This window comes from Cavia porcellus, unplaced genomic scaffold (assembly GCF_034190915.1).
Source record: "Cavia porcellus strain 051 isolate PalLab524CR breed Dunkin Hartley unplaced genomic scaffold, mCavPor4.1 scaffold_10, whole genome shotgun sequence".
Lineage (NCBI taxonomy): Eukaryota > Metazoa > Chordata > Mammalia > Rodentia > Caviidae > Cavia > Cavia porcellus.
This window is the reverse complement of record NW_026947493.1, coordinates 42,943,985-42,960,540: the sequence shown is the minus strand read 5'-3', so window position 1 is coordinate 42,960,540 and position 16,556 is coordinate 42,943,985. Positions and strand designations below refer to the sequence as shown.

At 38.6% G+C, this 16,556-nt stretch overlaps 1 protein-coding gene across 5 annotated transcripts in view; it reads right to left on the bottom strand.

The window, feature by feature from the left end:
* The window catches only part of Adhfe1 (alcohol dehydrogenase iron containing 1), a 42,709-nt gene that overhangs the window by 18,164 nt on the left and 7,989 nt on the right, over nucleotides 1–16,556 (bottom strand). For 3 of the 5 annotated variants that reach the window (XM_003480070.5, XM_023561652.2, XM_063257395.1), the window contains exons 4-12: nucleotides 15,754–15,807; nucleotides 15,419–15,573; nucleotides 15,087–15,283; nucleotides 13,329–13,406; nucleotides 11,723–11,828; nucleotides 7,186–7,338; nucleotides 5,041–5,139; nucleotides 2,009–2,087; nucleotides 1,515–1,611 (exon numbers count right to left, since the gene is read on the bottom strand). In XM_003480070.5, the coding sequence (XP_003480118.2) occupies nucleotides 1,515–1,611; nucleotides 2,009–2,087; nucleotides 5,041–5,139; nucleotides 7,186–7,338; nucleotides 11,723–11,828; nucleotides 13,329–13,406; nucleotides 15,087–15,283; nucleotides 15,419–15,573; nucleotides 15,754–15,807 (1,018 nt within the window). The remainder of the gene's footprint in view (nucleotides 1–1,514; nucleotides 1,612–2,008; nucleotides 2,088–5,040; nucleotides 5,140–7,185; nucleotides 7,339–11,722; nucleotides 11,829–13,328; nucleotides 13,407–15,086; nucleotides 15,284–15,418; nucleotides 15,574–15,753; nucleotides 15,808–16,556) is intronic. The other 2 variants (XM_063257396.1, XR_010050158.1) reach the window with 2 other exon arrangements.

Here is a 16,556-nt window from a genome sequence, read left to right as displayed (position 1 = left end):
AATCTGTTATGTTTGATAGTATCAAGTCTGAGAGTATAGGCAACTAATCTGAAGACAATAAGATTCACTATGATACCCATGCTGATTTGACTATTACCCTCTTTTGAAGTCTTATAATGTCCTTTTTTCTGTACTGTTTTGTTCAACTTTATTATGCCCGATGATATGGGCAATTGTATTGAAGATAACAAGAGACACTATGGTAAGCATTGTTGATCACCTTGTATTTTGGTTTTAAGTCATGTACTATGTCCATCCTTTTGTTTTGACTGACCCCATTTTGTTTTCTCTCATTTAGTTTTATTCTCTCCCCAAAAAAGGAAATAACTTTGTATTTTGACTTCTAATAATTTAAAAAATGGTTATTAAGCAAATGAAGAGGAAAAAATAAAATAAAATACTGTACTTATTGAGGAAATAATGAGATTACATTAAAACTTCCTGGGCAAGAAAAGAACTGTTTGGTTCTGTAGCTTGCATTTTGTCTAACAGAAGATTTTTCTTAGTAATGTTGATGGCTGCCTGGAATGTAAACTTTACACAGGTTACATAAAATTCTTCCCAGTTAGCCTGCGATCTGCCCACCCTACCTCCATTTATATAGTTTGTATATTTACAAAGGCAACTGCATCCCCAAATAAGGCTGAAAGATATCTCCCCTCCAAAAGGGAAAAGGGAGATGTGATTCTTGCATCAGCAAGTGGCAGCAAACATTGGGAATTCAAGCCAGGGGCTCTCTGGACACTTGGGCTCCTGACATGAGCATTGCAGGCACAGCAGTGGGCCAGGAGTGCTGGTGCACAAATGGCGAATGGGGGCCAAAGCCAAGGGGAACTGGCACTCACAGAAGTCTGTGGTCGTCCCCACCTTCTTGGAAATGGTTTCTCCAACCACTGGAGCTAGAAAAGCATAGTGGTTTTCTTTTGAGGCTTTCCCTTCCTACCCTGAACACAGCTAGGGAATAAGATGTTTTGCAAATTATTTACATATCCAAGTCTACTCAAAAAAGTTCTCATTTCAGAAAAACGCTAACATTTACTTCCCAATACAGCTACCTGAAAGGTAATTTTATTTCTGGTAAGATTCAAAAGGCACTGTATCTTACTGAAGGCATTATGTATTTTACAGTATAGCAAACTGCTCACTTGGAATCTTTTTTTAAATAAAAATTCTTGTTTAGATTCTCTATGGCTGTGAATTCACTTTTTCTTCCTGAATACATTAATAGTATACACAGAGTTATAATTTCTTTGGAGATACAAGCAGAGGAAGTAGTATTGCCAAAAATTTAATAGAATCAGTATTTGGTCCTGTTTCATTAACTGACTCTTAAAAACATAAAATTATTCTAAAATTTTAGAGTTAGGTAGGGCTTTGGGCAAGTCACTGACATGGTATCATCAGGCTGTCCAGAGAAATCCTTTTTGGCATTATTCCTTATGGTTATTTTCAGAAACAATCATAGCAAACACTCCACCTGTGCCAGTCACAGATTTCCGAGTAATGGTTCATACCCAGTATTTCTGCCGTCTCCAGGTGCCGTTCTGGAAACATCTTTCCGGTGAATGTGAACACTGCGGGGGACGTGAGCACAACGGAAAGGCCATGGGGCTGGGGAGAAATAGATAGCAAAGCTATTTTTCCTCCTGCATACTCTGATATTACTTGAGCTTATAGACAAGTAGCCAAAAAAATTATTTTTAATCTTGAGGCAGGGTCTTGCTGCACAGATCAGGCTGGCCTTGAATTTACTGTTTCCCAGGCTGGCCTAGAACTCACAGGGATCCATCTGCTTCAGTCTTTGAGTGCTGGGATTACAGGAAAGAGCCATCATGCCCAGTACAAAAATTAACACTGTGGGTTGGGGCTGTAACTCAGTGGTAGAGCATTTGCCTACTATGTGTAAAGCTCTGGGTTTGATTACCAGCACTGGGGGAAAAATTAACAAATGTACTCACGGAAATCATGAAGTATATAAAATTTAATTAATATATTATTATTTTTTTACCACTAGTGGGTGATCCACACTGTAGTCCTTTGCTTTGTACGTTTTCACTAAACCTGAAATTGGGTAAGACATCCCATGACTAGAAGAGAAAAAAATATATTTTTGTTGACATACAGACATCAGAAATGAAATCAATAACACAAAGATATTATTTATAGGAGAGCCCTTTCACAGTCTCTGGACAGTACCATTATCTCAAGGAGTTAGATGTTCTGTTCTCTTGACTATAAGGATATACATATAATGCTGTACTTCAAATTGAGTATATTCACTATTAAGACCTCTGAAATGTTCAAATTCAGTGATCACAAAACTATATGCCATTTGGTGTCCTGTAAGCTGGATTTGTAAGTGACTTGTAATTATCACCAGTAATTGACACAATTTTAAAAATTTTATATATTAATAGTATTAGAATCATAATAAATTATTCTAGCCTCAAAGCTACATTAATTTGCTTTAGTTTAACTGATTTCTCTTACCTGAATTCTACCTAAAGGATTTATTTAGATTTAGTTGTCCTCAAGAAAAGACATCATGGTTTTTTATTTTTTGGTACTGAGCATCGAACTCACGACCTCGTGCTTGCCAGGCAGGCGCTTATGCCACCGAGCTAAATCCCCAGCCCCTTGTTTTTATTTTTTTAATTCACTAATTAATAAAAAAAAATAAGACAAGGTCTTGCTATGTTGTTCAGGCTGATCTTATACTATTGGTGATCTTCCTATCCCAGGCTCCTGAATGCTGGGATTGCAGGCTTTTACCACCAGGCCAAGTGATTTTTGTTTTTATTGAAAAAAATCTTTATATCCTCCTGAATTCTTAGTGAGCAAATAGGAAAATACAACTTAACAGAGAATTCAGAAGATAAATATTGTTGGAAGTTAATATATTTACAAGTAATGTGAAAATAAAGTGTTTTGCACAAGTAAAATGGTCAATGGTTCTTGTAATGTGGGTTATTGGGTGATTCCGGGCTTATTCAATAAATGTTATATTTCATGGAAAGCAGTATTTTGGTGAACCATATGAATATTTGTCAAAAAAAAAAAAAAAGCTCCAGCACAATCTTGAAAAAACAAACAGAAAGCTATTGGTTCTATGAGTTGATGGATTCTGCTTTACCTTGGTTGTGTTTAGATAACTAAGGTTTCTTTTTAACAATACTCAAAATGTTAGAATTATTGTTTTTGTTTTAGCAATTGTTTGTGTTCTTTGTAGAAAATAAAGATTATACATAATCCTATTTCCTTCTAGTCATTTAAAACATATATTTAATTTATCATTATATTGCATATATAATCTTATACATTGCTTTTACTTAATATTCTTTGTAAACATTTTAATGACTCTATTCTTTAAATATTATAATTTAGTTAACCTTTAACTGTTGGAAATTTAGGTTGCATCTAAAATTTTCAATTATAAATAATACTGAATATCCATATAAGGAAATACATTGAACATAACATGAATCTTTTATTTTCTGTGTTTTCTTCTCTTTTTTTGCAGTGCCTTTCTCACTGAAATACATCTCCAATCTTTTTTTTTTTTTTTTTTAATTTTGAGACAAAGTCTTGCTAGTTGCCAACTTGCTTAGGCTGGGCTTGAACTTGTGATTGTTTTGCCTCAGTCTCCCCGTGTGTGCTGGAATTACAGGCATACCCCATGACTGGTTCATAGATATTTCTTTAGGCTAGATTCTTACAAGAGAATTAATGGACCAAAGGATATAAGTATTTGTCAGATTCTGAGTACATTTTATTCACTTGCTTTTCAGGAAAGTGTACCAATGTATGCTGTTAGTAGCAGAGTCTGAGAATTGCCATTTCATTGCAGTCGCTTCAGGAAAGACCTATTCTTAACTTTCAAAGCTCACCGGTTTTTAATTTTAATGCAAATTCCAATAAATTCTCATCAAACAGATTAATACAGGCCTATTGACAAAGATTCTGATTCTTTCTCTTTTTATGAGAGATTAGCGGAGGAAACCCCTACATTTGAGGCTTTTAGACTCTATACCCAGGTGGGAGGGTATAGAGAAAGCAGACGCTTCCGCTTCTGCGATGAATGTAAGGTGGCACAGATACTGTGGGAGTCAGGTAGTTTCAAAAATTTAAGCACATATTACCATATGATTGACAATTCCACTTCTATCAATAAAATAAGAGAATTGAAAATGTATGTACACAAAAACTGGAATAGGAATGTTCAGAGTAATATTATCTATATTGACCAAAATTATAACAACTCAATTGTCCATCAACTGATGAATGAAAAAGTAAAATTTGCTACATACGTAACAAAATGTGATTTGGTAAAAAAGAGGAACAAAGTTCTGATGCATTGATGAACCTTGGAAATTCATGCTAAGTAAATCAAATCAGACATGAAAGATCACATATTATATGATTTCACTGATATGAAATGCTCATAGTGGTGAAATCTACAGAGATAGAGAGCAGATTAATAGTCACTGAGTACTGAGAGAGATGGGAGAGGTGGCTGGTGATAGATAAGGAATACAGGATTTCTTTTGGGAGTAAAAAATGTTCTAAAATAGATAATTGCAGAACTCTGTGTACATAAACTCATTTAGTTAGACGCTTTAAATGGGTGACTTGTATAGTTTATGAATTATTGCTTAAAAGGCTATTAAAAATATTCAGCTGGGAATAGTGGCCCATGCCTATAATCCCAAAACTCGGGTGGCTGAGGCAGCAGAATTGCTGTGAGTTAAAGGCCAGCCTGCAAAGTGAGCTCAAGGCCAGCCTGAACTGCATAGTGAGACCCTGTCTCAAAAGATAAAAACAAACAAATGAAAAACAGAAAAAAAACCCTTCAAAACAAAACAAAACATGTTTAAAAAATCCATGACTCAATATGTTGCTTTCAAATTAAGAAAATATTTATCTTAAATTTCTTCTTTCTGTAACATATTTAAATTTTTATCACTCATTTTGAATTATAATTTTTAAAAAACATTTAAAACAATAGCTTGAATAAAGAAATAAAATCTCATATTCACTCACCACAGATGAACACCAGCATTTCCAAAGCCAATGCCAGCAAAAGCACTTGCCAAGTGCATATTAGATCTTGCCTCAAGATCATCAGGATTTCTGACAGCCCTATGAGTTACATAAATATAGAACAATAACACATCAACACTGATATTTCCTCCTGAATAAAGAGCTGCCTCAGGGAAAGATCTGAGGGGAAAATGCCACTTGGTAGAAAGAAAATTTGGCAAGTTATTCAAATGATGGCTTGTCTTCTAAATGAAAACCAAAGAGAAACAGTTTTTCTCGTCAACGGTTTCACCTAAGGCATAATAAATACACTGTCAGCTGCTCCTGCGATATAAAAGTGCCAGGGGAAGCAAAGGGTGGGTCCTTGGGCTATGAAAGCTGCTTAAGGGCAATGTCCTAAGACTCATTCTTCTTCTTCATTTGTCAGTGCCCTTGATGGCAGCTGTGAATGGACTCAGAGTAAACATATTCTCACAATTGTACCATGAACCCCTGTCACCAGGGCTACTTGACTGCCCAGTCATCTTTCTTCGTGAGACACTGACCCAGATCAGACTCCCCAGGGGCCTCTTGGTACCTGTGTAAACTGCACATCTATCCTCTTACTGTTATTGGGGAAGTGAGATGTTATTGTAGGAACAGCCTTTGTTTATTCTGTGTCCCCAGTGCCACTTTGGAAAGGCAAATTCTCAAAGGCCCCTTTGAGACTTGGCTGAGCCTTTCTGCCTATTCTGTTTGCAGACCTTGCCCTGGGGAAGAAGCCTGATCACTGCCAAATGAACCACTTCTACTTTGTGTTTTGTGATTTTTGCCTCAAGGAAATGTTCCTGTTTACGTAAAAGTGCTACAGCTTCTTATTCATGTGGAATGGTTAGTCATTTGTGCCTCTCTTCCAAAATAATAATAAATGACAAGGTGAAATAGCGCTGATGGAGCTCTCAGCCTTCCCTTTGCCTGCCTCAGGCCTCACCTTTCACTGTGGCTTTGCTAACCCTCCTGGCCCTGTTAGACAGCCGGCTTCCCTCTGCGTCTCCCAGGCCTCAGGAACAGTTCTGTGGCCCTCCCTCTTCCAATGTTCTACTCTAAAATGTGATTCCAAAGTCTTCTCTTCAGTAGAGCTGCTAGATATAGAACAGAGGAAGCACCATGTCCATGCCTAACCCATGATGCCCTTTTACTCTATTACAAATAAATACAAAAATCAGTTGGGCTTTGCATATATTCTAATGTGTCAGGTGTCAGTTTTATCTTCAATTCTTCTTTGCTATTTGTATCCATTGGTTCTGCATCCACAAATTCAACCAACAGTGGATGGAAAATATTCAGAAAAAAATTGTTTCTGAATGGAACATGTATGGATTTTTCTTGTCATTATTCTTTTAAGAAAATACAACTATTTATATAGCACCTGCATTTTGTATTAGGTATTATAAATAATATATAGGAGTTAAAGTATATGGGAGGATAAGTATCTGTATACACACACATACATATACATAAATGCATGTAAGTGGTGTCTTGGTTCATGAACTTAATTCTTTCGACAATTGTGGTCTCATAAGTGTTTGAATTGGATAGGAACTGGATCAAATTTCCCCCTAAGGTCAACACTGAGTTTAACCATTGGATTTGATTCAGTTCTCATCTAATTTAGTTTGTGAGCAGAACCCAGTGCCTCACACATTCGAGGCAAGTGTTCTCTCTCTTTTTTTATATTTCTTAAATTTAGTTCATGTGTGTTTGCTCAGTAGTGGCTTTTCTGTACCTTTGTGAGGGAGCGAATGGTTGGTTTTCATTTCTGTCCTAGGGGGCCAAATCTCAAAAGATATTTCCCCTCATTCTAGCTTTTTTGAGACTTTGATAAACAAACCTTTGTTTATCTGCACCCTCCATAAATTAGGGTTTTCCATTTGTCCCTTGGCCAAAGGGGATTGAAAGATCTAGATTTCCTTTGCAGATTAAGGATCCAGTTTTCACTGCCAGTGCTGAGATCCCTTCAGAGGCTGCTGGTATCTGGTGCTTCTCCACCTCCGTGGACTGATCCAGTGGACACACTGGCTCAGGATGACTTGGATCAGGCATGTCGCGTTCCCTGTGATGGCAGGATATGGTCTTTCTACTGTCTGTACCCTCAGGACAACATACCTCTTCAGGTACTTAGCAACGATCCGTAGTGCTTGGATGGACCAAATATCACTGATTGGGTTGCTGCCCTGATACGCTGGTCGAGAGATGGGGTTGGGAGGGCAGGGGCTCCTCATGTGGTAGGGCAGGGCCGTGTATGACTCCAGGGCATGGCTAAAATAAAATATTTAAAATATTTTAAAACCTTGTCTTCCTCCTTTCCCTCATTCAACCACTGACTGGCACCTCACTCTAAGCATGATATTTGGCACTGATGACTACAACACATTGCACCAGTCAACCTCTTGTTGATGACAGTCATTGCTTAGTATAGAAATTAATACCATCTAGTTTATATTAGCACTACAGTGTTTTTGACTAGTATGTGAGTTTTATTTACATTAAGGTGACTATAGATCATGATTGTGTGCTGCATATTTCAAAAATTTAGAGAAAAGGATTATGAATGTTTTTACCATAAAGAAATGGCATATTTTAGAGGACAGATGTGTAGCTTTATCACACAGTGTATACATATGTATTATCTATTTTCCTGCTGCTGAAACAAAATGTTTGACACATGCAACTTAAGGGTGGAGAGATTTATTTTGACTCATGGTTTCAGTGTATAGCTGACTGGTTCAAAGTCAAAAACAAGATGCCAGAGGAGTATGGCAGAGGAAAAAGTACTCAACCCAGGACAGGTAGGAAGCGGATTGAGAGAAAGCAAGTAAGAGAAGGGTGGAGCTGAACAAAAGAATGCCCTCTGCCGGATCATGCCCTTAGAAATCACCTCCAATAGGTCCCAGCTCCTAACAGCACGGTCAGCCACTAAACTCATCAGTGGATGAATCAACTGATGAATATAGCCTCTTATGATCCAATTACCTTCCAAACATGTAAGAATTTGGGAACCCTTCTGGATCTAAAGCATAACAAAATGTAACAAAATATCACTTGGTATTCCTAAATTAAAAATGCATAATTTTCATGTTTTATTCATCAACTGAAAACCTAGTTTAAACCCCCCCACATTCGCCCTTTTCCAGTGTAAATAAATCTTTATAATGTTGAATTATCAAACCTTTGAACTATGAAAAAACAGCAGTGAATCAAAAAACTCACTTCATCGTAGAAGATATTTGCCATCATATACCTACCATTGATCAAATACTGTATTACTTAAGGAGGGCCATGGTTCCACAGACTCCTGAGAGTATAGTGTAGTGAGTTAAAACACATACTTTGGGGTCAGCTGCCCACCTTAAATCCTGTCACAAGATCTTTCTACTGCAGCCTTGTGGCTCACAGACAGGGATAAATAGTAGTATAACTTTATGGTGCATCTGTGAAAACTCAATGAGCTGACACATGTAAAGTACTTAGAATAGTGCCGGCACCTTGTAAAACTTAATATTAACAATTATTATTTATTCTTAACTGGAAAAAAATCTGATTTTTTTTCTCTTATGCCCCAAATTCAGGGTCAGCTATTTTAAGAGCTGCCACCATTGACTGGCTTGCCAAGGAGTCTCTTCAACTACCGGAGATCAGACTGCACAGCAGCATATAGATTAGTGATGCACTGGGACATAATGTAACGTGAGGTACATTATGCATATTATAATTTTCAATCTTAGAGGAAAGGAACACGTGAGAAGCAGAAAATTATCTTTTGAACAAAGTATTAGAAATTTTTAAAAAGTCAGTTGGTACATGGGTGATAAGGCTTTGTGTTCTAACTAGGGAGTACGTGAGCAATGCAAGACTGAGGTGTACACATAAGGGAGTGGGGAGGCAGTGATCCACAGGGCTCAGTGTCTCACCTCTGCTTTGCAGCACGGCTAAATGGTGTCAGGTTTCTGAATCTAAGAGCAGACCTGTTTCTCAGGGACAGGTTCACCCACTGAGCTGAGCTCATGGAATCTATGTGTAAATCCTGGAAGTCAGATTATTGATTTACAATGAGAAGTGCAACTGGTGAGGTGGACAGACATCAGAGTCTTCTGTCACCTTCTTCTCCTCATGGAGGTACCCTCCGTGATGTCTGGTTTATGATCAGAGGCCCACAGAGTCCTAACAAGTGGATTATCTGTAGATGGCACAGCTGTGTCCATCTTCTTAAAAAGCCTAGAGTCCCAGGGACAGATTCTTTGGGCCAAGTTTTATTGTCTGGACTGCCATTGGAAGGATAATGCTATCATTTAGATCTTGAATATTCCCCCCAAAACCCTTGTGTTGAAGGCTTGGTTGTCAGGCCACAGAACTCAGGGGAGGTGGGATAAACTTTTTCAGGTGGGCTGAGTGGAAGAAAGCTACGTGACTGAGCATACGCCTTTGAAAGGGATATTGAGACCCTGGCCTCTGACTGTCTCTCTTTACTTCTTGGCTACCATGAGATGAATAGTCCTTTCAGCCACATGTTCCTGCCAGGACATACTGTGTTACCACAGGGCCAGTGCAACAGGGCCAAGTGAACATGAGTTGAAACCTCTGAAACTGTTATCCAAAATAAACCTCTCTTTTGTGTTGATCATTTTAGGTGTTTTGTCACAGTGGCAGGAAGATAAATAACACCACCATCATCTTTCCTTCTAGCCCACTTCCCTTTTGATTGAAAGTGAGGTTTTGGGGCCTGTGAATCATTTCTTTAAAGATGATTGTTTTGAGCTATGATATATTTATTGTGCAATTTAAAGTTAAGAAGGATAACCTGGTTTCTCCTATTTCCAAATAGTGAGGAGACAGTTCATTAAATTCTGACAATATTAGCCAGAATGGAGTTGGACATAATTTTTAAATGTCTTGGCAGACAGTAGAACACATTTGAGAAAAGCAGAGATATAAATAGACTTAGAAGTAGATCCTATGTCTGTCTGTTCCTGCTTATATGAATGTCATTGAACAGCAATTAATTCAATATGTACTATGATGTGACAGTCACTGTGCCAGGGACTGGGCTAGAGAAAAGATAAAATAATCCTATCCTTAGCAAGCACACAATGCACTGGGAAGATGCAAGCAAGAAAGATTCTCGGAAGTAATGAGCAGGCCACTCGTAGTGAACAGCAAAGGATGAATGGCTAGCCGTATTTGACGGAAAGGGAGGAGGATGAGGGTCAGCAAGGGCTTCATCAGAGGATGGCTCTCCCCATGGAAATGAAAATGTTTCCTCAAAATGGATCAAGAGATGAGCCCTAGGGATGGATATGCCAAGGCCTGTGGAGTGTGGCCTTTAGGTAATAGGTGTGGAAAGTCCCTGGAAGATATATAAGGTAGAGAGGTGCATGCATTTAAGTGTACATTTTCCTGTGTGTGTGATGGCTATATTATAATCTGGAAGCTTGTTGAAGCCATAAGAGAGGACAGAAGAAAGGGCTAGCGGATGGGATCAGGAAGCCAATAGAACTGACTACTGTAATGGCCCAGGCAAGAGATGGGGCAGATTTAAACCAAGATAGGAACAATAAAGCCTGAGAAGATGGGAAAGATACAAGAGAGAGTCAGTGCTGACATGAAACAAACTGTTTTGTATAATATGCACTAAAAGAAGGGAGGGAGGGAGAGACAGAGAGGTAAAGGGAGAGGGATAGAGAAACAGAGAGGGAGAGGGAAGAGGAAAAAAGGGGAGAGGGGAGAGAGGGGAGGAGAGGGGAGAACAGCAGGACAAGAGACAGAGTATACTGAGTCCCGCCACTTGCTGAGCAAGTGAACTCAGAAGTGCGGTTATCAAGAGAATCACCACATTCCACCAAATTTAAAATGCCGTGCATTATAAGATACACCATTTTAAAATTGTATCTTTCAAGATAAAAAAATACTATCATCTGTAAGTTTTAAGATATGTCCTGACTTCAGAGATGTAAAAATATAACAAAATGTGCACACACAAACGGATGAACTACAGTGGTGTGGGACACTGAGTGTGAAGTACCCCGGGGTCTTCCTCAAGGCCACCGGAACCAACGGACTGGAGGTCAGAACTGAGGTCTGCAGTAAAAATACTGTTGGGAGCCGCAGTCAGATTGCGACTATCCAAGCTTACAGTGAGAGCAGTCACTAAACATCTGAACTCCAGTTTTACGTTCATATCTATGAAACTGTCATAATGCACAGTGCTTCAAGGAAGAGATAATGTGTAAAGTACTGACACAGTGCACACATCTGCAACAAGGTTTTGGAGATACCAAATTCCTTCTCTGCCCTCTTTTGAAATATAGCCCTGGAACTTTCCTAGTTTGGGTGGCCTAAAGACAAGTGGTGTGGTCCTGAGACATCACATGTCACCTCAAATCGCTCCTTTATCAGTGACCCTGTAGCCGTGGCTTAGGCTAGAGTGGCCCATTTCAAATAAAAGGTTTATTTGCAGCTCACACCAGGCTGAACCTAGCCACCAACCTTTACAGCTGCAGTGTTTCCATCTAGGAATGAGGATAATCGCAGCCAGTGTGAAGCCGGTCGTGTAGCGTTTATTAGTGAAGGTTTACCAGTGTCTGTAGTGGGCACTAGGGCAATCAAATATTTCCCAGAGGCCTGGGAAATCACTCCAGGTACTCACCAAAGCACATCGAAACCACTGTTGGCAACCACCTGGCCAGGCATGTGGAGGGTGTGCAGAGGGTCAACCAGTCCCAGCGTGGGTTTGATGGCTCGTGAAGCAATGCCTAAAACACGAGAATTTTTCAGTAAGTGCTAATGTTATGGGGACCATTTTTTAAAAATTAAAAATTTTTAGGATAATAATTTATCCTAAAAAAAACCCACAAGAAAGATTCATTGTCAGGTAGGAAGGCAGAAAGGAGCAGTGGAAACAAATATGGAGTCAGGACTTGGGCTTTCTAGTAGCGTACTGGAGCCACTTCCACGAGACGTCAGGAATAAGTGCACACACACCTTCCCAATTTCTGGGAGAGGGACGCCCCTGGCCAGGAGATAAGCGTTTACACTGGCAGATGCTATAAATCAGGGCCTACTTGGTTTTTTGTTAATAAATTCCAGAGAACTAGTTTACTAATACAGCACTGGTTCTTGCTTTGCAGCTTTCTTTGTGTTTTGGGGTTAGTCAATTCGTTTTTCTCAGTTGCCTGTAAAATAGTAACATGGGGCTTCCATCCCCCCCAGAGCTGTTATAGGGATCAAGTGAGATAATATTATGTAAGTCTTTTAAATAAATTTTAAGGCAAAATTTAAGTGTTGGTTACTATTATTACTATCTTTTAAAATGTCAAAAATACAGTAATTAAAAAGAAGTTAGCTTGGGTTTGCAATTGATATCAATTTATTCTTCTGCAAAGGGTTTGAATCCTGGAAGCAAGACATTCAGACTCTAGGAAAGGGACATTCATTCCTACCACACTAGCCAAGAGTCAGTGGCAGATACAGAAGACAGGTTAAAAAGACTAAGATGAGGGCTGGGTATGTAGTTCAGAGGCATAAGTGCCTGCCCAGCAAGCACAAGGTCCTGAGTTCAATTCCAGGTAGCAAATAGAAGGAAAAAAAGACTAAGACAGAAAAAAAGAGGTGACCTGGGAATGGGGCTGATAGGGTGGGCTAACAGGGAGCATGATGTAACTTTCTGGAGTGATGGAAATGTTTAATCTCATTGGATAGCGGTAAAATGGGCATATGTGTTTGTCAGAACTTACCAAGTCAGACTGTTCAACGTGTAGATTTTATTGTATAAGAAGTACATCACAATAAAGTTGATTTAAAATATAAAGAGAATGTCAGAAAAAGGAAGCACCCATTTATCGCTGATATATGGTCACTAACATCAGCGGATTAATGGTCAATTAAAATTCATGGCATTTCAATATGATTTTGTAGATAATTCTTAGAAAGAAGTTTATTAGACTTTTTATATGAACTTGGAAAAAGAAAATGTGTACATACATACATCTGTTCATCAACTCTACAGCTCCTTGATTTCTAAGTAATAGGGTTAAAGCAAAGGGAGTGGGGTTGAAATGTAAGAGAGAGAATTTTTAAAAAAATTAAGAGCAGCTGGGCATGGTAGTGCACACCTGGGAGACTGAGGCAGGAAGATTACTGGGAATTTGAGGCCAGCCTGGGCTATAAAGTGAGTTCAAGGACAGCCTGAACTTCATAGTGACACCTTGTTTCAACAGAAGACCCCCCAAAAAAATTAAGGGCAAAGTTCTTACCAGTTTTGACTTTCAAGTGTTCATAGTCAAAAATGGCAACCCCAGTAGTTTCACTCCCGGTTCCTGAGGTAGTTGGGACTTGAATAAAATAATATTAATTTTAATAAAGCATATAAATAAAGGTCAGTGAATATATTTAATTCAGCCTTAGAAATAATAAATAGAGAAGGAAGTTTTATAACCTTATTACTTGCCTCATACTTAAATATAATATAACATGCATGGAAGTCTAACCTATATGATGTCCATGCTTGAATTGGTATGCATGATGCCTGGGCAAGCATTAGCAGGCAAGTATGAGATATAAATTCATACTACCATGTGCTATGTTTAACATGCTTGTCGGTGTATTCATTAATGCACATGCATGCTTGACATGTGTCAAGTCTGCTTCATTGATGTGTATGCAATTAATAAGTACAGTGTCTGTGTTTATATTAACATGCTTGTATATTTTCCATGTTTATGTGGCTTGTATCTTGTATGCAAGATGTTATTTGCCTTAATATGCAAGTGTTTAATATGCATGTTGTCTGTATCTGCATAATATATACTTAATACATATGTGTTCTGTGTTTGCATTGAAATGGATATGTGTTGAATATGTGACTTCTGTATCTGCTTTAACATACATGCATGGTGTCAGTGGCTATTAACAATCATGTGTGTTAATCACATGTGTGTAATATCTGTGTCTGTAGTAATAGCAATTAGCTCTGGGAACTTCAGGTTCTTTTAGTTCCAGAGTTCATACAGCTGCAGTTAGGTATTCAAATGCAGGCTGCACCTTGGTAAGAACACTTATATTTGCTGTCTTTAAAAGACATCTTTACTTTCTCTTGACAGCAAGCATAGGAATGCTCTGCTTTTGCTGGGCTCTGTGGTTTTATAGTTCTGTCAAATTTCTAAACTTTACTAATCACCCCTCTGTGTGACACTGACATAGTGTCACCAGAAGGTTCCATTTGCCAGATCCCAATTACGCTGCTCCCTGGTGATTCCTCATTCATATCAAAGCAGTTCATCTGTCACCAACTAACTTGTGTCCCATTACAGAGACCATTCACAGCTGAAGCAGGAGAGAGCAAACAGAGGCTGTTTATTGGGGTTAGTCAATTAGTTAATATATTTTAGCTACAAAAACATAATAGCAATATACTAGCAGTCATTAAAATGGAACAGCAAAATACCTCTGGAAAACATTAAGGTCTCCTATGGAACACACAAACTATTTTGATATTGATTTGTGTGTCTGTGTCCTGAGCAGCCATGGAGCAGATGTCACCCAGAATGATGCAGCCATACTGGCCACATGTCCCAGGGACAAGACAAAGCCTGAGGTCAGCTGAAGAGCCATTATGTGGGAGAAGGGGTTGAGTCATTGAAAAATAACAGCAAGTGTTCTCTTTAAACTGCACAGTGACTGGCAAAATTGGATAAAACAGATGGGTTTGGAGGACAGGCCTGCCAATCGAGAGATCTAATCAAATGTCATTAGAGACTTTCCCTTCCTCCACACAGTGACTCCACAGCCTAAATCCGCACACCTCTTCCCACTGACCCAAATTGTCTCTCTGTGCCATATGAAGATCAAAATTTTAAAATGAATGAATTGTTACTTGTTTTGGTCTCTGAATACAGCATTGATTCAAAATGAACAAATCAGAAAGTTTCAGAAACATAGACTCTAAAATTAATAGCTGGTATCTTTCCTAACTTTTGCCAGTTACAAAATGAAACAAAACAAGAAATCTTCACCTGCGATCAAAGGCTTAAGAGGTACAGACACAGGCTTTCCTTTTCCAATGGGGGCATTAACATAATCGAGGAACTCAGACTGAGGACTGGATGCATACAGATTAGCAGCTTTACAGGTGTCCATGGTGGAGCCACCACCCACAGCAACATAAGCATCAAAAGTTCCCTTTTTGGCAAACTCAATGGCATCCATGAAGCTTGGAGAAGAGAAAATAAAAACCATTATATCACGTTTCATAAAAAAATTGTCATGCCATTAGATAAGGCTTGGGGCAAGTTTTCAACAAGTGATGTGTGCTGGTTTCCGCTTAAAGTAAATGATATAAAAGTACCTTGTGTCCGTTGGTTCTACCCTCACATTATCATAAAGTTGAAAATTGATGCCATTCTTCACAAGGGAATCCATTACTGCTTTTACCGGAGGGAGCTGGGAAAGGTTCTTGTCTGTCATCAAGCAAACATTTTTAGCCCCCATGTTTTGTAGATCCTGAACAAACAAACAAATAAAACCCATAAATTGGGTTTGACTAAAACAGAATTGTAACAGAGCCTTTGGGCAAACCTAACATTATATGTCTTTAAAATAAAAGACTTGGTTGTTGCCTGTTAGCATTTGTTTTAAATGGCACACCATATTTATAGAAGACTAGACATCTCAAATACTTGCCATGCCCACTTCCTTTGTAACTCCTGCTCCATACCTAATATTTGAAACAGCCATCTAAAACGAGAGAAAAAGACAGTTATAAGAAGTATTGGAGAATTGGCTACACGTTTCTAAAAGTCTGAAATGGTCCCTCACTGTTGAGAATAAAGTACTCCACAGCATGGTCCTCCAGGTCACTCACAATCTGGCCTCACAATTTAAACAAACTTTGCTCCAGCCCATTGGAAATACTTATATATTGTTTCCAAACATCATAAATTCTCAATGTTCCTTTAGTTTCAAATGCTTGTCTTCTCACACTTACACACCTAAATTAACTTTCAATTACATTCAAATTTAAGTGTTATTATTTCCTCCATGTATGTTTCATCTATCCATCCATCCATCCATCCATCCAATCATCCTTGCATGCATGTATCCACCCACATGCATTCACCTATCTGCCCACTCATCTACAGCTGCCAAGTATTGGCTATGCTCCAAGCACTGTGCTAGACTCTGGTATTAAAGCTATTTCTCAGGGACTGGGGGTTTAGCTCAGCAGCATAAGCGTCTGCCTTGCAGGCAGTCGTGAGTTCAATCCCTGGTACCGGTAAAAACAAAAAAGACAAAAAAAAAAAAAAAAATCCATACTAGTGGATGATGTGTCATTTTTGAGGTGAAGACATGTTTTGTTTGACCTGTTTAAATTTTTCTCCTTTCTGTTTTTTTAAATTGACTAATAACTCTTTTAAAATTATGGTTAGAAAAGTCCAATTGGACCAGTTGGACTTGTATCTCTCTTAAATAATTGGCAATTCCCA